Source organism: Chanodichthys erythropterus, chromosome 18, assembly GCF_024489055.1.
Source record: "Chanodichthys erythropterus isolate Z2021 chromosome 18, ASM2448905v1, whole genome shotgun sequence".
NCBI classification, from domain to species: domain Eukaryota; kingdom Metazoa; phylum Chordata; class Actinopteri; order Cypriniformes; family Xenocyprididae; genus Chanodichthys; species Chanodichthys erythropterus.
This window is the reverse complement of record NC_090238.1, coordinates 30,422,457-30,443,387: the sequence shown is the minus strand read 5'-3', so window position 1 is coordinate 30,443,387 and position 20,931 is coordinate 30,422,457. Positions and strand designations below refer to the sequence as shown.

Below are 20,931 nucleotides of genomic sequence, written 5' to 3'. Positions count from 1 at the left end.
TCTAGGGGTGTGTCTCAATCAGCTCCCTAGTTCAGCAGAGCACTGATTAGGGAGTCGGACATTTTAAGGGCTGTCTCAATCGCAAAATCCTTCCAGTGCACTGAAACGTTCGCTCCCTAAAATGTCCATAATGCACCGTTCCCTTAACGGAAGTTCTGAAGCTCAAAACATTTAGATAGGTAATGAACATAATCTAGCTAACATTTATCATTTATTTACGGCTGAAATGTTGCATGTATATGTAACAAGCAAAGTATTCAACAATGTACTTTAAATTACATTTATAAAATAATATAGTTCTGCTGTTGTTCATAAAAAAAACAGAATTGATGTTGTACAATGAGGACGTTGTCATGTCGCCCAATGTGTAGTGAGCCAAGATCCTTGCTGTCCTTACCAGTGCACAAATTCGTGTACACAAACAGTATACTGATTCAGGGAAGCTATGGGGAGCTGATTGAGACGCACCCAAGGTCTGTAGGAGTACTAGAAAGTTACAGCCTGGCGAGTTTAATCAAGTTTGGTGCTAAACTCTGTAGGAAAGTGGACCTCGAGGGCCAGAGTTGAGAACCCCTGTTCTAAGGAATCACTGCGAAAATCCCCTTATGGAACCTTTATATTTTTAAGAATGTATTAACATTTTCTTATCTGTTTTAAATGTGGGTCATGACCCATTGATGAGTTGCAGGCCCGCATCTTGAAGCACATTAACCTGCGCACCGCACACAGAGGAGCAAAGCTGCTAGAAGGCTAAAAATGACTACTTTAACTAAAAGATTTTTTCCTCATATTTCAAGAAAATTCATTATTTTTGATGGCTATCAAGATTAGACCTCTAGATGGGTCATAGCCTGAGTTTGCAAAAGTTTGCTGATCTAACACAATGACATTTATACAGTTTAAGTGTCCAAATACGTTTTGGGGGCCATTGTAATATAGTAATTGTGTTAAGAATTTTGTCATTTTTAATACTTAAAAAAAAATAAAAAATGTCTATAGTTTTGTTTTTGTTTTTTTAGTTGTACTTTAATTTAGTTTGAGGTATTTTAGTATTTTAACTTAAACTAAATGAAAATGTTGCAACTAGCTAAAATAAAATAAGATTTCGTTTTATTTTTTTAGTAACTGTTTATTTTATTTCAAGAAATTTTTTTTAATGGTTTTAGTTTTAATTTTAGTTAACGATCATTTACAGGCCAAGCTGATTTGACTCATTATTTAAAACAAAAACAAAAAAACAACAACAATGAAATTATTACTCATAAATTCTCATTATTTTCATAAATGGCAACATGACTGTAGTTTATTTCATGTCTTTATTTCATGAGAAGACATACATAGTTTGCATTGCTTTCAAGTATATACATTAGCTCTGCAAACATTGCACAAAAAACATATGAACCCGTGTAGTGAAAAATCCTCAAAGTGCCAAGTTTTTTTGTTGTTTTGTTTTGTTTGTTTTTTTCACAATATTTGGGAAGCTGGAAAATACTGTGGGTATGAAAACATTGTCACAAAAGACCAGACTAAAATGAAGAATAAAATTCAACATATTCAGCGCATAACTGTTTCTGAATTGTACATCATTGTACTTCTGAATTGTGCCTCATTATGAGGTCATTTGCAAAAGACATTCTGCCACCACCAAAAAGTAGCAATAATAAAATAAATTACACATATGTCTCTCTGAGATGTTCCTGACTGCACCACTCTGGTAGTGATGCTTCACACACAGATTCAGATGTGCTCCTCTGTCTCAACTCTGAGGAGGATCCACTCATACTATCACATGTCTCTTTACTGTCTCTGTTGTGGATATCAAAATGTTCATTCCCAGAAGGTGAATGCAATGTCTCTTCACTTGAGGATCTGGAGCAGTTGCATGTTTTCTTTGACAGACATCTGACATCGTGAACAGTCAGCGATTTACGGCTCGAGAGAACCACATGGGAATTGTCCTCAACCGCTTGCTGATAACTTGGAGGATCGCTTGGTATCCTGCTGTCCACCTGCTGGAAAATCTCCTTGCTAGACAAGAATCTCGGCTCCGGATTAGGATTTGGTAGCTCGGGTTCGGTCTGACTATGGCGTAGAGCTCTCTCGATGGCCCGTTTAGTGGAGCCACTTCGCCCGAAGACAGTCCTGCTTCTGATATGTGCGGTCTTCATCGATTGCGAGCGTCTTTTTGGGGTCTCGGAGCGATTCGGTGCAGGTGCCGATGGGCGGATGGGATACGAATGTTTGCGTGTAAGGGCCTTTCTCTGACTGCATGAAGGCATGATAGGAGAGCTATGGATTGAGCTCTCTGAAGCACTGGAGAAACAACTCTCAAGTGAGCTTGAAGAACAATACGAGCCTTTAGAGGTTTTCCTGGCCCCAGTTTTAGGTGGCAAACAACAGCCTTTCCCCAAGCTGTTACCTGCTCTAAACACAATACAGTCATCGGAGATCTGTTTTGTTAATTGTTTGTCATAAAAGTCCATTTCTGTCTGGCTCCTAGAGAGGACCAGGTGCCGAACTCCCTCGGTGAAGACGATTGCTGGTTCTGAGCGTCTGCGAGTCAACAGTTTTGTAGTCCAAGGTTCAACGGTGCTGGAATGTTTCTGGGCTTCCTCTTCAACGCCGGATTTGATGGAGTCCATGTCAGAATAACTCCCCTTGTCTGCATCAGGGTCATTACTGTCATATGCCGAGTCATGATGGTGTGAAGAGAAAGAGTCTGAAGAAGAAATCAAGGATAGATATTATTAGAATGTTAAGTACTATTAGATCATGTCTACATTTGTTTTGCTAACTACATATTGCCGTCATATGTAAAGAATGCCAACGCATGGGAGACAGATAGGAATTGGCAAGATGTTTTTGAAATAACCAAGTCCATTTGAAATCAAGTTGGAATTGGACAGCCAATTGGATTGCTGAAGGTACAACTGGACCGCCTCTCTTAAATTCTAATTGGTCAATGGATGTCTAATTCACAATGCGTTGGCAAAATGGCAAAGAACTCTTTATAGATAAGAACAATTTATATTACATTTGAATATTAGAGCTCTTTAGCTAAAGTCTCCTGCATCCTTTTCTTTTAAGAAAAAGGGTTTCAGAAGAGATCTTAGCAATGTTTCAAACTGTTCTCATATTTCCCAAGATATCAAGATCAAATTATCTGAGCTATGCCGTCCACGTTATTATTATAGCTCAATATTCTTACTGTATGTCAACAATAAAACTCAATGTCAAAATGTAAAAGAAGCTACCTTGGTTATCGCTGAGTTCATCTTCATCGGAGTCTCCAAAGAGCGTCATTGCATCCTCACCAAATATTTGATTGCAGTTGTCAATGAGAAACTTTGTCAGCTTTGTCACCTGCAAATACAAACCCAGAGTGACATTAGGATTAAACAGGCCACTTCAACAACAAAAAAAGTCATCACGTGAATTCCAATGAAAATAGGTCAAAATAACTTTGGATATGAAACTAGATTGATATCTTGAGTTTCAATTTGACTCAGTCTGCTATTTTCTGGCTCATGGCCACATCATGTGAGAACTTTCAGAAATCACTGTACACTCACCTCTTCCATCTTTTCCAAGTTGTCTGTTTGGAGCAAGTTGGGGGAAACACATGTAGCTAGATTGTGAGAATTCATCTTGTTCATTCCTTCGTTCTCACTTATAAGGTGGAGCAGAACAATCAAGTGTTTCAAGAGCTGAATATTTGGCTCAGGAAGCGTGCTGATCACCCTAAAGACGAAATAAAGAAAACCTGGTCACAAATGCAGTTCATTTACACTAAACACTTTTTATTCAACCCAGTTGCATCATTAGATAACTTACATTTTGATTTCAGCGCACTTCTGATCTTCATCTTCCTTTTCCATAGCAGTCATCCAGGATTTGGCCTTCTCCACCATTAGCAAACTGCCAGGCAGTTCTTTAAGAAAATGCTGCAAATCAGAATACACATTGATTAGTGATCAAATATGCACATTGTAGACCTCATTACTGTAAATCATTAAACTCAAATCATATTGCCCAAAGTCGTGCCATACCTTGACAAGATCTGCGAGCAAAAAGACTGACTGATTTTTCAGATCCACTTCCATCCCATCGTTGAGCTGCGCCTTGATCTCTCTCAGCGCTCTGGCGTTGCCTGCCTTCCTGAACACCCCCTCGGTGTACAGACCCTTTCTCAGCAGCAATGTAAGGATATCCTGCAAAGAAAATTTAGGCAAATTCAGATTATTTCAAAGACTAAAACCACATACATATAACACCACATTTGTTTATGGTTTTGCAAATGAAGTACTATTCATTCAATTCTCACCATGATTGGTTTGGGAGGACACCCATCTTTCTGACAAATATCAGACAAGGCTCGCCCAAACAGCTTGTTTTTGGGATGTACACGCCTTTTCTGTACTTTGTGAATCACACTCCTCCAACGCCTTTGATTGATGTTTGGGTTTCCTGTAGAATATCAATAAAGAAACTATATTAAAAATCACTATATTCTACTAACATACAGTATTCTGATTCTAATTTACAGTAAACTGCATTAAATCTGGCTTTGAAAGGTTGTTTTTGTTTTTTTGTCAACATCAAAAAGTCCAAGACAACTTATTAGAGAGCAATGACATTTAAAAGAGCAGAAGTGAGACTGTAAACTTACCAGTGTGGGAGATTCTGGTCAGATTGGCATTAGTCTGCTGACTAAGGGAGAGTCCCGTATTCATTGGAACCTAATAGAAATTAAAAGCAAATAATCAAATGAAGAAAGAGCCAGAACTAAAAATGGTAATTGGGGAATTTGGGGTTGGTGCAACAAGAGTTTAAATGAGTAATCTTTGTAAACATCACGTGTTGGTAAAATATATTGACATGTAACAGGTCAGGACTTTGTAACATCCCATTTTAGGCTTTGTTCTCAACACTTAGCCTTTAAAGAATCCATAATTGCACTAATCTATCAATCAGAAGGTGATAAGAAGTGCTGTATGCGTAAGATCTTGGGATCAATATACTTACAGCTGTGGCTGGCATGATGAATAGGTTCTCGCTGTTTTGGGTCAACGATTTAGACTGAAAGAGAAAGAACAAAAGATGTGTTTATCCCTTCAATGAGATTTAGGGAAGTAAGTCAATTCAAATACATACTAATCAGTTTCCATGATGACATTAAGAGACAATAGGTGTGTGAAACTCTGGGTGCAGGTGATAACTTACCACGCCGTGACCACTCAGCACCTTCATAGGTTTGCTGTGTTGTGATGACCAATAGATCACTCCTCTTGGTCAGATTACCTGATCAGTGAAAAGAGTTTGTGGTTATAGAACTTAATACAGAGTGAATCATAGAATCAAACTTTGCAACTCAACATGATCCAAATAATGCATTTAATAAGTAAATAAATATTAAATAGATTCAGTTTAGTCTTCTACACATCAAGTGGTAATGTTAATTACAGCAAAAAAGAATGTATGCATAATTATGTATCACTTAATTAGCTAACAGATCCAAAACATAGCAAAAAAATAAAACATATATAATTAATAACACACTATTATAATAAAAACAGTATATGTAAACAAATATGTTACTCACCACTATAAAAATTTAATTAAATCCGAGGTCAAATGTTGTGGGTGGCTGGAGAAAGCAGAAAGCTACATTGACTCCGGAGCACAGAACAGACACTACCAAGTGTCTCAGACAGACTGAACTGAAACAGCCCACTGCACTGCACAAAATGAAAGTGGGCGGGCAATAGGGGAAATTCTGATGTGCAATGGAGACAGGAAGCAGCATCATGGGCTCCCACCATCAACACCTCTTTAGCTACAAAAGGCGAGTTGTTGTGACCGAGGGTGGAAAGTGTGACATACGTCACTCATGTGAGCATGCATGTAACAGGTAGAAAATATGGCAATAGGAGGAAGTGCATATCAAATTACAAGGCCAGAAGGATCAAGAACATACATATCATGTTAAACTACCATTTTGCATTAGAATAAAACAAATAATGAATTTAATTATTATTTTTAGCCATCAGTCAACATATATCTACAATCATTACATACTATATCTGTCTTTAACATTATATCTTATAAGGATAAAATGCATTTTTACTTGGCATTTAGTAATTTTGAATTCTTTCTTGAAATCAATTTCAGTTTCTGAAGGCTTTCTGGTAAATAGGATAAAAATTAAGCCTGGCCAATGTTTACAGTAAAGGCACTTTTACAATGATTCATTATTTTGCTGTAAATGCTAATGGTGCCCCGGCGGGAATTTTTAAAAGAATCAAAAACCATCATTTTGAGACTCTGAAACTGACAGTGAACTGACTCACTATCGTTCATGAAACCATCCAGCCCCCATGTTTTTATGTATGTATAATGGGTAAATTCATCATGAAAATAAATGAACTGCATTTGACCAAATGCCTTTCAGCATACCCACCTACTGCTTACAGTCTCCATGGAAATCAGGTCATTGCCTTCTCATCAGGAGCCTTTTGATGTTTTGGAAAGTTAAACATGCAGAGGAGTTTTACTATTGAGTCTTCTTAATATCTTGAGTTTGAACAATTATTTCTTCTTACAGTCTTGGTATAGAAAACTGAACATTTCCACTTTTATTTAGCAAAATAAAGATATATAGGTTAACAAACTTTAGCATTTTTGTGAAAACATGCCCCAATAACGGAATCTGTCATTAAATAAGAGGTTTTTTAATGTTTTCCAGTGAAATTCAAACAGTAGAACAAATATCACAAATTTCTTTTGGTTTAAATCTACTTTAATATAATATATAATTGACTTAATGAAAGTTGTAAAGTACTGTATTTTTCATCAAATAAACACAGCCTTGGTAAGCATAAGAGACTTTATTCACAAACAATACAAATTTTTACTGACTTCAAACATTTAAATGATATAGATATCTCAAACAATTATTTGTGCAATTCAACCTTTAGTTCATATCCTTATAATCACTAAGATTTAGCTCTTGTGACAACTAGCCCCAGTCTCTTCTACAGCCATGTACCAACTCTTTTGAGATCAGATGACACCAGTCTGAGTGTTTATCAACAACTCCTTTATTACATTCCATCCAGTCTTAAAATATCCCAGATGACACTAATATGACAGGACAACAAGCTGAAGTAACAAACAACTCTCTCTCAGATTACTGTGAAACATATCTGGTCATCAGGGGCATTTCGTACAGAATAGACACAAACACTATAATTATGACTGAGATGGAGTTTGAGTAAAAATGTTGTCGTGGAATGATAACATTAACGCTTAACTTCTTAATTTGTAAAACGAAACCCCTCACCACAAAGCAATTTCAATTTCTACATGAAGCGTGAATCACCAAACTTTCCCCTCATGTACAGTGAAAGAAACCAAGTGATTTAACGCATGTTTACAATTATCAATCCTTTTTATACAATGTAAACATCTAAAATTATTATCTAACATCTTTTAATACATGTAAAAAGGCCAAACAACCATACCTCTTTTTTTTTTTAATCACACCTGTAGGTGGCCTCATTTGAATGACCTTCAAAGCAGCCCACCAGGGAAAAAACCCACGTGGGATAGTATGCATCATAATGCTCTTAGGTTGTAGGTTAAAAGACCACCAGACAACCTCAAATTGACACATGCCCACTTAATGTACTGCCAGATGTCACAAACAACTATTATTCAGACTTTTGATTGGATTATTAGATAGCTTTATTATAAGACAATTATCTTTAAAGGCTGTGCTCAGCATTAAAATTCCTCTTTAATGTTGAAATTAGGTTGGTCTTCAGGTTTGAAGTCTTTATTGGGGCTGCCATCCTCATTGAGAACGCACCTGCTGGTATATCCCACGATAGGGTACTTTGCTTTGTATGTGCCTTTGAATATCTGCTCGAGGGATTGAAGTTGATTCTCAGTGAGGCCCGTCTAACAAAAATGAACCGAAAGAGGCAATTAAGTTATGCCGAAAAAGTCTACATGAAGTGTGAATCACTAAATTTTCCCCTCGTGTACAGTGAAAAAAAAACAAGTGATTTAACGCATGTTTACAATTATCAATCCTTTTTATACAATGTAAACATCTAAAATGTTAGACCGAATAATGAATAAATATTATAATCCATTATTCAGTCTAACAACAGTATTACGAAGAAGCTGAAACGTTTTTTTTTTTTTTTTTCTGTGGCAAATTTGTGAAAGCCAGTGTCAAAGTTATGAAATCCCCAACTTACAGTGTCATGTGTGAGATCGGCTGGGTCAAGGGACATTTTGGCCACAGCTCTAGTTGAGTCCTTGCCCACGAGGGCATTATAAGGTGCTCCCTTTCTGTAAAATTCTGGAAATTAAAGAAAAAAAACAGGGTTTCCACACTTTCTGACCAAGGAATTTTCATGACTTTGTTGACTGCATAAAAATCTATCTATACTAATTATGATTTCTAGCTGATTAAATGGTTTAGAACTAAACATAATCATGAAACGGAAGTCACGATAGTCTTTTCTTTCCTATTGTGACATATAAGTGAAACGGTCTCTTGAACATTAAAAAATGTAGGGTGGGTCTTGAATTTGTCCATCGGAAATTGATTAGATCTTTGGATTGTTGTGGTTCGCTATTGGTAGATCTCATTATATATGGCCCTCGTGCCAGTAAACACATCAGAGAAGAAAAGCTATTTTGATTAAAGATTACGAGGTCACATGAATTAAAAAAATAAATAAAAAAATTATCCATAAAAAAAATTGTGTGTTGTGTGTTCTTGATTTCTTTCTTTCTTTCATTCATGTATTTTAGACCATTACTCTCTAAAGCACAGTGGTCAACTCTTGTTGTGTTTAGTTGTACTATATAAAAATAATTAAAAAAAAAATTTTTATAATAAATATTGCAGTAGTGCATTAATAAATAAAAACTGTCAGTTTTGATTTCATTGTGACTTTAAGTTTACTATAGAAATTCCCATAACCCCCTGGAACCATGTTAAATTGCATAGCTTTATTTCTAGCCCTGGGAATTCCTGTTGGAAACTTGGTTCAGTGAATGCAAATAGGGATGTGGTTTGCAATACACTCCTTAGTGCTTATACACGCACATGTTTGTTTCACTATTCACTATACTGTATAAGTGAGAACACTGCATGGACTTTCATTGATTTTATATCATGTTAATGGTATTTTCTTAAAGGGTTAGTTCACCCAAAAATGAAAATAATGTCATTTTTTACTCACTCTCATGTCATTCTACACCCGTAAGACCTTTGTTCGTCTTTGGAACACAATATATTTATACACAAAAAAGATATTTTTGATGAAATCTGATGGCTCAGTGAGGCTTCCATTGCCAGCAATGTCAATGAACCTCTCAAGATCCATAAAAGGTACTAAAGACATATTTAAAACAGTTCATGTGAGAACAGTGGTTCAACCTTAAAGGTGCTAAAGAGGATGTTTTGTTTTATACATTTTTGCAATATTACTTGAAATTGTCTTTACTAACTGATAAAAGACTATTTATTAGGTGCACTGAAAGGAATAATATTAATATACATCATCTGTGCACGAGGTAGGGCCTTAAAAATATCAGCCAATCGTTTACGCGATCATCTGGCTTGTCAATCACTGCCGTGACATTCCTTGTGAGAGACATGCGCGGATTGGTCCTCTGGCTTGTCAATCACTGCCATGACGTTCCTTGTGAGAGACGAGCGTGGCTGCGCGCTCCAGTAACTTTCCATACTCCACAGGCGCCGCATGCAATGTTTTTGTCCGGAGACAGGAGTAACAACTGCAGATTATGAGTTACCTGCGGTGAGTCCGACATAATGAATCCACTAACACGATACAGCGAATTCCGGTGGTAAACACTCGTGTTCCAATACGAGTTTTGGGAGGCGTTCCTTCGAAGGAGGGGGGTTGTTCTTACGCATGCGCTCATTTCAAAAACTCAGTAACAGTCTTTGGTTTCTCAGCCGACGAAAAGATCCTCTTTAGCACCTTTAATATTTCATCAATATCTGGTGATGGGTGATTTTAAAATACTGCTTTGAAGCTTTGCAAATCTTTTGTTTCGAATCAGTGGTTCGGATTGCATAAACGAAGCCTCGTTTACTGATCACGTGACTTTGGCGCTCCGAACCACTGATTCGAAACAAAAGATTTGTAAAGCCTCGAAGCAGTGTTTTGAAATCGCCCTTCACTAGATATTGTTGAAAAGTCGTCATTTAGAACCACTGTACTCACTGAACTGTTTTAAATATGTTTTGAGTACCTTTCTGGATCTTGAGAGGTTCGGTGACATTGCTGGCAATAGAGGCCTCACTGAGCCATCAAAAATATCTTAATTTGCATTCCAAAGATGAACAAAGGTCTTACGGGTGTAGAACGACGTTAGGGTGAGTAAAAAAATGACATTATTTTCATTTTTGGGTAAACTAACCCTTTAACCTAAGCCCTACCCCTAAACACAACCCTCACAGAAACATACTAGATTTAAATTAAAAACATGTATTGGCCGATTTATAACTAGTAAGGACCAATAAAATGTCCTCACTAGTCAGTTCAGTTGTCATAATAATTAACTATATAAGTGAGGACATTTGGCGCTCACAAGTAGGCTATACCCAAACCTGTACACAAAATCAAAACAGGGAACAAAGCAAATGTCACACTGTCCTCTCAAAATAATATATCTACTTCCTCTAATAAGAGTCTGTTGGTTAGAAACTTCCACCAGCACACAAAAGATTGTAGAACGTAAAGTTGTGTACAAAATCTAACCTTTTCCAGTGGTGACGTCAAACACCACTCCTTTAATGGCCATGTAAATTGGTTGCCCATCCTGTAAAGGGGGCGGGGCACATTTAAAACTCGTCAGTTAATCGAATTTGCATTTAATAATTAATCAATGAGAACATAGTTTCGAAATGCAGAAATAAAACTAGCAGTGTTTTTGTGACAGCACATACCTCGCTCCCATCGTATCTTTGCAACTCTTCCTCGGTAAACAGACGCACCGGTATCGATGCGTTTTTAATTTTACTATCATTTGTGGAACAAATACATAGTAACGCGTATAATACAACACTACGGGCATAAAACATTGTGGACTGTCGTGATGAGGTTTGTAGGAACCGAGTCTGCGGCTGTAGTTTCCTTGTTGTCATGGGAGTGTCTGTGTTTCCATTCAGGCTTTCAGATACTGATCTCAGATCAGCTTTCACTATTAGAGGTGGAAATGCTCCATTTGTTTCGGAACATGATCTTGTAATTGGTGCTTCAGGACATAATGGTTTAACATTTTAATGTATCTTTGTTTGGTGTCCGGGATATGGTAGGCTTGTATGTTTTGCACTTTAAATGAAACACCAACTTCTGCTTTGGGAATTTTCTAAAGTTCCACTTGCCGCGAGTTTCTGTTTCTCCATTCACGTGAGATAGACCGGAAGTGACGCCCACCAATGAAAGCACGTTCCTCAATATTTTAAATGAGCGAATTCTAAAAAAATTCCATAGATATTTTGGTATTTTCCAACATAGGCACAAATGTAACGAATCTCTACATTTAGAACAATATTTTATTATATTTTTAAAGAGCATAAAAAACAATTCTAAAGCACAAATCATTTGTGTTACATTTTAATAAATCTTAGTATTTGTATGGAAATATGAAATAACTGAACACCAAAATAAATATAACTGCCAAAGCTTTACAAATCTGTGCAATTAACATTTATTTTGACCGTCAATACATTACTGTAGCATAAATTTGTGATCCCTGCCTTTTTATATTTTTACTCATGCAATGCAATTACAAATAAAAGTTTGATAGAGAGAAAATTCATTTTTTGAGGAATTTTAGAGTTTGATTTGGTATATATATATATACATACAGGGAGAAGACATGGCTCTTGCCACAGAAGTATACTGTATCAAACAAGAGCATAGAAATTCATTTTACAATATTGTTTCAGATATCCTGCAAGCTTTAGTCTCAAAATGAATGTTGAGAGCACCTGCTCATGTGATGATGAAATTCAATTTTTATTTTTGTTCAGGAATTTTGTTCTGATTTAATATTATCACATCGTCATTTAATATTAAATATCAATCATTTAATATTAAATGATTAATAATAATCTAATTAATAATCATATTAATTAATTGAATTAATTATATATATTACTACAATACTTAATTGTAATAATTTAACTGACAGATCATTGCTGCATATAGCTACATAATTAAAAGTTCACAAATTCATGGCCTATTCATCCTCACATTTGAATTGGCTCATATATTAAATTCCTTTATAATACATAAAATAAAAAGTGACAAATTTTGTCACAAATTGTAAGTGTTTTAGTGAAGCCTTTGAAGATGCATAACCTAATTTTTCCTCATATAGGTTTCTATTTTATTTTACCTACTTTTCTTTTTCTTGTTAGTAAAAAGCCTTGTATTAATGTTCACTGTTAATCTGAAAATGTCATTGGATCAATCTCAGTAACTAGAGACTTTTGAATCGTTCATCAAAAAAATTCATTCAGATTATAGATTCGTTCAGGGACTTTTTTTTGGAACGCACTTCTGCATCATCTTAACGAGACAATCAAGGAGGTGCCTTCGTCACACATTTTGTAGGCTGGTTGACCCCCAAAAAACACGCTCTGAACGATGAGTAGATTGCGCAAGCTGCACTTTTTGTTTAACGTTAGTTTATTTATTTATTTATTTATTTTTGGTATATTACACTGTATATTGTGTGTATGTATTTGAAACATTTGACTGGACTGATAAAGGGAGCTGTAAAGTATTTTTGTTGAAGTACAATGTCGTTTGACCATAATAATGTAAGAAATCTAACTCGTATTAATATTGCAGTATAGAAAAATACTATACATACATAGGTAAAATCGAACTCAGAGCCTCCTACCCGTGATGCCAAACAACTTCCCTGTGCAAAGGATCATGGGGGCCTGAAGTGTCCATCAGTTGTACCCTTCGAAATCCTTCATTCCGAAGGGCCCTTTGAAGTGGCCAGTTTTGAGCACTTTGGTTTGGAACAGTGTTGCCTATTTGCTAAATTGTGCTACTTTTACACTGTTGCCATGGGTTGTTTTTCATGTCCGAGGGTTGAATCGACCCAAAATAACATGATATTTAGGCCCCCGGAGTGCGCATTTTACCAGATGAGCCTTGCCAAAAACAAGAATTTTATGAGAATTTTACCGTGGGACCCTCCTGAAATGCCATTGGGCTAGTTTTGGGGCTACTTTTGAGGAGCAATTGGGGGGTTTTTGTTGTGAAAACCTGACAATCTTGGTTTGGAATGACCCTTCAATATGGTGGCCATGATTGTTTTCGCTCTGAAGTGCCCTTCAGAGGGTGATATATCCCAATTGGTATGCACCGATACACTCACAAATTTCCCTAGCACTTCCCCTCAAGGGAATCCCTGCTGCCATTTTGAAGTGCGTTCAACTTCGTCAAGTGGGCGAGGGAAGTTTATTTGGACAGACCCTCAATCCCTTGATTTTAAACAAGAGAGCAAGTCTACTCAATGGCTACATCTGAAATCACATACTTCCCTATTATATAGTAGGTAAAAAACAGTATAGTTGCGTCCCAAATGACGCACTATACACTATGCACTTATACACTATGTACTTGTGCACTATGCACTCATCCATGTAGTGCGTGAATTGTATAAGGTTATTTTGTCATTTAACAACGGAGTCCGATCCTCTCTTCCCCTCCACTACGTAATTAAAGCTGCGACAGTTGAGTGCACGAAGTGTCCAACATTCCACACTTAGTTTTTTCCGTTAATTTAGTGCATTATCCGGGTATTTAAAGTGCACTTTTTCTTTTTGGAATTTTCAGTGTGAACGCACTTCTGCACCATTGTACTTAAAAACGTCATAGAATAGTGCACAAGTACGCGAATTGGGACGCACCTTATGTGACAAAAGATGGAAGGAAGTTAGTGAGGGAAGGGCATAAAATATGGACTTAAACACAGTCCTATGCTGAATTCAGAACCACATACTACTCTTACTATTTCTGCCAAAGAAAAATATGCTAAATACAGTACAAGTAGTATACTAGTATGCAGTTCCGAATTCAGTGCTAGCCTCATATAGGCCTACTTTATATGCTACCCTGTTGAAAAAACAGCATATGCTGGTTAAGGTAGGTTTTGATGCTGGTATGCTGGTCCAGGACCAGCACTTGACCAGCATAAACCAGCTCAAACCAGCATACCAGCATCAAAACCTACCTTAACTAGCATATGCTGTTTTTTTCAACAGGGTAAATTTTATTAATTGAAATTTGTGACTACATCTACTAGAGAAATAGCTTCCAACCATCATAAGCGTCAAAATAAACGTTTAATTAATGTCCTTCCGCAGCTGTAATTTTGTATGGTCATCATTTATTTTTACACATTCATAACTCTTTCTCCTTTCTCTCCTTGTGAACGAGCCTGACTCACATGATTACACGAGGCTGAGAATCGTTTAGTGATGGGGGCGTATTCGTTCAGTAGGTCCAACCAATTAAATGTTCCGTCACAGCCCACCTTGAATGCTATTGGCTCTCGCCATAGTCAGTCTTTCAAGAAGACATAACAGTCAGTCACGCGCTTCATTCGTTTTAAATATAGTTCACGAAACACCACAACGTGTTAAAAACTTTCCCCAGAACTGTTGAGAAAATAACGTGTTTTTTTTTCTTTGCACAAGAAAGCGCTGGCTTCTCATTACAGAACAGATGAATTCTTATTAATTTTAATATAATTGTGCTGTTATTCGTAAGAGAAAATATTTATGGAAACCATGCGTGATTAGAAAAAAATCATGTTAAATCGTGTTATGGAGGATTTTGACTAAACTACTTTTTAGAAAGATCAAAGATAGTATCCATGCCCTCCCCAACTAACTAACAGTTGTGATGTCACGCTTGGCATGTTTTTGGCCATTGGCTGTGCCTCACGCGAGCTCCTCGAGATACGAGTCTGAAGGTCTGGGTTCTGCTCCTGCAAGTTGATGGCAAAGTTTAATTGCCCCAAATATTCGGAGGTGAAGCACAATGCTGGGGAGAGACACATCTCGATCTTATCAGGAGGTAATGAAACTCGTGTGTGAATGTGGTTAGATCCTGAAGGACTCATTCACAGGGTTCTCTGGTTGTAATCGTGATCAGTGTGAAAGCAGTTTCTTTTCAGTTCAGCAGAAACTGCAGTCATGTGATAACAGCTGACCGCTTGCTTTTTATTGCCGCTGGGCGTATAGAGAGAGATATGAGGCGAAATATTGTCAAATATACATTAAATGTGTGTGTTTGCAAAAAAAAAAAAAAAAAAAATCACTTGTTGTTGCATTGTAGTTCAATGGCGAGGATTGTGCTGGGCCACTTGGGTCTTACCAGAACAATGATGTTTCTGAAGTGGAGCATGATGAAGCCAGCTGTGACCCTTTACCAGGTCAGAACTTGTTCCTAAAAATATGACACTGATAAATCATTGTTTTCTGTTTATGTATGTAGATTTAGATGTAGATGTATGTATTAATCCTGATGTTATATTGTTAGTATAGGTTTAGGTGGTGCAGTTGTATGTATGTATTTTGCAATTATTTATTATAAATTTATATATATATATATTACATATTAAATTTGTTATTTATTTTTAATCATAAATATGTTATTTATGAATTATGTATTATATGATCATTAGGGATATTAATGTATGATACATTTTGTTGTTGAAAAGCAATACATGTGCTTTAATAAAAAGTAAACAATTTTCACTGTTTTCACTGACCAGGTAATCTGACTTAGAGGACTGCATCTATTTATTATTATTATTTTATTTTTTTTTAATTGATGCTATAGTTATATTGTGGTATGGTTTAAATGGTGCAGTTGTGTTTATGTATGTATGTATTTATGCATTTATTTATTTAGACAAATTTAACATTAAAGGGTTAGTTCACTCCAAAATGAAAATTCTGTCATTAATTACTCACCCTCATGTCGTTCCACGACCTTTGTTCATCTTCAGAACACAAATTAAGATATTTTTGATAAAATCTGATGGCTCAGTGAGGCCTCCATTGCCAGCAAGACAATTAACACTTTCAATGCCCAGAAAGCTACTAAAGACGTATTTAAAACAGTTCATGTGACTACAGTGGTTCAACCTTAATGCTATGAAGCGACGAAAATGCTTTTTGTGCGCCAAAAAACAAAACAAAATAAAGACTTTATGCAACAATATCTAGTGATGGGTGATTTCAAAACACTGCTTCATGAAGCTTCGAAGCATTATGAATCTTTTGTTTGAAATCAATGTGGTTCGGAGCGTGTATCAAACTGCGATAGTCACATGAACCATTGAAATTCTTAAACACTTATGACATAACAAAGCCTCATTTACTGAAATCACGTGACTTTGGCAGTTTGATACGCGCTCCGAACTCGAAACAAAAGATTCGTAAAGCTTCGAAGCTTCATGAAGCAGTGTTTTGAAATCATCCATCACTAGATATTGTTGAATAAAGTCTGTATTTTGTTTTGTTTTTTGGTGTACAAAAAGTATTCTCGTCGCTTCATAATATTAAGGTTGAACCACTGTAGTCACATGAACTGTTTTAAATATGTCTTTTGTAGTTTTCTGGGCATCTGAAAGTGTTAGTTGTCTTACTGTCAATGGATGCCTCACTGAGCCATCAGATTTTAGCAAAAATATCTTAATTTGTGTTCCGAAGACGAACAAAGGTCTTACGGGTGTGAAACGACGTGAGGGTGAGTAATTAATGACAGAATTTAAATTTTTGGGTGAACTAACTCTTTAACATTCTGTGACAGTACTATGTATGTATGTATGTATGCATTTTATGTATTGTGTCTTTTAATAAAGACATTGCTCTAAAATAAACTTTCATTATATATTGCAGATGAGGATGCTGTGGATGGCAATCTAATGCCCATTGGTTTCAACAAAGCTTGCCTGAAGAATGTTTTCATAGTCATCCTTGTCCTTATTTACTTGCTGCTCACGACGGTGGCTGTGTTCTTGGCCTACCAAACCATTTCAGACTTCATGGAGAAACTCAACCATCCAGTGATGTCTGTTTCATACAAAGAAGTTGAAGAGTTTTCTGCACCAGGTGAGCTATAATACACTGTCATTTTATGGTATCTCTCAGTATGTCTATTTACTATTTAAATAATTTTATTTTTATTATTTCTTTGCGAACAGGAATTGCTTTGTATCCTGGGAAGGCGCAGTTATTAAGTTGCATGCATCACTATCATGACAACATTCCACCTCTTGTTGCATCGGGTGGACTAGAGGAAGGAAACTGTATAACAGAGGAGGTCATTTACCATGGGCCATATTCAAACCAGACGCAAGTAAGTTTTAGAGCTTCCTCATAAACTATTTTTGAAGAAATGGTACTATTAATAATCTCTTTCGCAACGTCTGCCGCAGAAGCGAGCTGTAGTAGTCAGAGGGCCGACTGATGTTAGGAACCGGGAACTTATATTCCTTCAGTTCAGTCGGAATGAAACGGAGGAGGATTTCAGCGCTATCAGTTACATGATTTTTGCCTCATTCAATGACATGCTTAAAAGGTAGATCTCTATAGAAATGTTCAGCATAATTCAGATTTGTACTGTTTGTATAAAAAGTATTTTTCTTACCAGCTCAGATAAAGCAGCTTTTATGATGGATTGTGAAAGGAACTACTCCATGTGGACCTTCTCTGGAGGCTTTCGGACATGGGTCAAAATGTCTTTGGTCAAGACGTCAGGCAGAGGAAATGAATCAGTTGAATTTAGACAGGAGGTAAAAGATGTGTTATGTCTTTGTCAACTTCAGCATGGTAATATAATAATCAGGGTCATAACCACAATGGAAAAAACAGTTATGATGTTTTTCATAAATATTCAGATTAGTGAATTCTTTTAAAAACTAATTTAATAATCAAATTTCCTTTTGTAAATAATCATATTTATTTTCTTAAAAACAACATAAAGCAAACAAAATGAAGTTGAAATTTCAATATCTTTGCATTTTTTTTGCATTTCTAAAACAATATGTAAAATAAAATAAAAAAAGTGTACGGTTGCCAAGATACAGGGGGTGGGTCAACTTACCCACTGGCTCATCTTACCCCACTCTCGCCTATGCTTTTTTACATGGTCAGCTTTATTTAGTGTTTAATGTTGCTGTTTGAGCATGAAAAAGGCTGTCTACAAAGTTACAAAACACAAAGTCACTGCAAAGGGAGTTATTTACTACGTCAGTAAGCACTGATTCTGAACTCCCCAAAATGCCTCGATTGTAGCCTTGAGTTTTCTTCTGAGAAACAAACATGTTACTTTAACCCTCATTTAAATGATTCCCACCCAAGGCATATGCACAACAAGGCAAGACCTTGTTGAGTTGCATTAGAAGTGTGTTGAAACTCGCGTTAATGGGCTGTTTCTGAAACATGTTCAAAGCGGTTGACTAATCACAAAATGACGGTGCATCTCAATCAGCTCCCTAGGGGTGCTTGTCAAACGGAAGGCTGCATCCTAGTGAGGATCCATCTTTCCTAGTTCAGTCCTTCTGAGTTTTCAAGGCTAGAGTCCTCCTCAGCATTAACCGCTAAAATGAGAGTGTGCATGGTTACGTCATAAATGTTTCCACCCCTGCAGTCACGACAAGAAAATACTATTAAAATTATAATTTGAATAATACTTTATATTACAAATCTCTCTATTAATTGACTTTCTATTAATGCAGTACATGTTATCACAACCATCTATGTTCTCCCAGTGGTTTATATTACAGACAGTTTAAAATCATGTGATTAATTTACAACAAAACAAAAGAAAACATTATACCTGTGATTATCTCCAATATAATTGTTTTTGTCTTGCATTACATTAAGAAATGGGCTCAGTGCTGATTAATTTTCTGCTTATTATATAATACATTTGAATTGATGCACCTAAAATACTGAATAAAACTTATTTGATAACCATCCATATTTTTTTCAGTCCAGTGTGGTGAAGTACATCGACAAGAGGCCGCCACTGGAGCAAGCCAATGAGCTTTTCTTTGTTGTCTTCCAATGGCGAGATCCATTTATACAACAAGTTAAAGATGTAAGTGAACACATCATTAAATTGTCTCAATGTTTAACTTAAATGCTATTATGAGAGTCTAATGAAGTGTGCCTTATGTTTTTGAACAGATAGTCACAGCAAACCCGTGGAACACTATAGCCATATTGTGTGGCGTCTTCATGGCTCTATTTAAAGCTGCAGACTTTGCCAAACTCAGCATTAAGTGGATGATCAAAATCCGTAAAAGACACTTAAGGGCAAAAATGAGAGAACTTGACCAAATTAGCTAATTCTATTACATCTGAAAACACAACTGGAGTTTTTAAGTACTACCATCGACCACTGTGAGACTTCTGGAGAACTAATTCAGTGCGACTTTCATGTGTTGATGTTCTATTGTACGTTAAGTTTTAACTGGACAATAGATTTTAACTTGAAAAGCTGAGGCATGTGTTTTACAGAACAAGGGCAAAGTGTATTCATGTAGTAACTTGTGACACTGAAATATTAACTATTCACACTGGTTCTTGGGAAGATTCAGCTTGTTGAAATGATGACTGAGAAGGAATTTAAATGAAAAAATAAAAAAGTTTTAATAAAAGGGACCTTTAGCTAAAATGCATTTCCAAATGATCAATAAATGTATAAATAACTTTATCACAGGGCATTCAATGACAGAGAAAGTTTCTAAAGGTTGAAGGGAATCCAGGGGCCAGTTGCATAAATTTAGTCACTATGTTAAGACTGTTATACTAGTTTGACCAACTTGCAGTGAACCAAGTGGTAATCAATGTTATTTTTCCAATTCAAATTACACCAATCTACCTTTTTATGTAACAGACTAAAAAATTAGGACCACTCTTAAAGAAAAACATTTAGTGTCTTAACTTTTAAGACTAGTCTAAGTGGTTTATGCAACCGGCCCCTGCTGGTCTTGCTGCTATTTTCTTTAAACATTTTGCTGTCAATGTGAATGAGTTATGTTTTATTAATATAAGATTTGTTGTATAAACCCTTACCAACCTATGAAATTATTTGTTTTAAAAATGTTCTAAAAACATTATTTACCATGCTTACAAAACAAGTAGGCCTTTTTTGTAGTTATGATGTAAAGGCTTGGACTTGTTGTGATGTTTTTTTTTGTTTTTTAAGTTATCAAATTTATGAGTTTTTTTTATTAGCATTATAATTTCCAATGTTATTAATCTACTTAAATATTCTTCTATAACTGATGCTGCTTCAAGGACTACAAATGTTATCTTTTGCTTTTAGTAGGCCTATATTTTGAGATAAGTGTGGATACTGATGTGTGATATGTTACTGATATATGTTTTATGTTTGTTTTTTGTTTTTGTAATCAAGTTAGTTTAAAACTTATCTTAGTGATTGCAGCTCAATCAATTAAGGCTTTGACCGTTTTACACAAGCCATAATAATTATATTATGGCATGGAAGAATCCATATAAAAAGAAAGTGCATTTTTATTTTTATTTTATTTATTTTTTTGCACTTTACGTTTATAATAATCAGGACCAACTAATACCAAAGGGAAGATTTATTTTATTTTTCTACTCGAGATTCACTTTTAGTTGTTTTTGTTCTTTGTCTCTTTATTAAAAATCCTTACGGACATCATCACAAAACAACACTTTGTCATCATGAAAAACTCAAGGATGTTTTATGTTTTCGAGGCCTGTGAGTTCAAAGGTTTTGACATTTTTTTAAAGAAGTAAAAACCGACTTTATATCAGTGGAGAACATTCTAAAAATG

General features: G+C 35.9%; 3 protein-coding genes across 4 annotated transcripts; 1 reads left to right on the top strand and 2 right to left on the bottom strand.

The window, feature by feature from the left end:
- Positions 1-1,303: 1,303 nt before the first annotated feature.
- Positions 1,304-5,731, bottom strand: tagapa (T cell activation RhoGTPase activating protein a). Its single transcript, XM_067367801.1, has 10 exons — positions 5,603-5,731; positions 5,224-5,301; positions 5,026-5,079; positions 4,670-4,739; positions 4,325-4,467; positions 4,050-4,211; positions 3,835-3,944; positions 3,573-3,741; positions 3,255-3,363; positions 1,304-2,719 (listed from the first exon to the last, which is right to left on the bottom strand). Exons 2-10 carry the CDS (start codon positions 5,248-5,250, stop codon positions 1,671-1,673), a joined length of 1,893 nt encoding a protein of 630 aa, XP_067223902.1. The 5' UTR covers positions 5,251-5,301; positions 5,603-5,731; the 3' UTR covers positions 1,304-1,670.
- Positions 5,732-6,792: 1,061 nt separating this feature from the next.
- nenf (neudesin neurotrophic factor) lies at positions 6,793-11,207 on the bottom strand. The gene is made up of 4 exons (XM_067367356.1): positions 11,000-11,207; positions 10,812-10,872; positions 8,268-8,371; positions 6,793-7,962 (listed from the first exon to the last, which is right to left on the bottom strand). Exons 1-4 carry the CDS (start codon positions 11,195-11,197, stop codon positions 7,786-7,788), a joined length of 540 nt encoding a protein of 179 aa, XP_067223457.1. The 5' UTR covers positions 11,198-11,207; the 3' UTR covers positions 6,793-7,785.
- pacc1 (proton activated chloride channel 1) lies at positions 11,041-20,785 on the top strand. 2 transcript variants are annotated; one of them, XM_067367355.1, is made up of 8 exons: positions 11,041-11,153; positions 15,423-15,519; positions 16,994-17,206; positions 17,299-17,453; positions 17,533-17,675; positions 17,748-17,889; positions 19,092-19,199; positions 19,289-20,785. In XM_067367355.1, exons 3-8 carry the CDS (start codon positions 17,020-17,022, stop codon positions 19,448-19,450), a joined length of 897 nt encoding a protein of 298 aa, XP_067223456.1. In that variant the 5' UTR covers positions 11,041-11,153; positions 15,423-15,519; positions 16,994-17,019; the 3' UTR covers positions 19,451-20,785. The 2 variants fall into 2 exon arrangements, with proteins under 2 accessions (XP_067223456.1, XP_067223455.1); XM_067367354.1 differs by lacking the exon at positions 11,041-11,153 and adding an exon at positions 14,515-15,161.
- Positions 20,786-20,931: the final 146 nt, after the last annotated feature.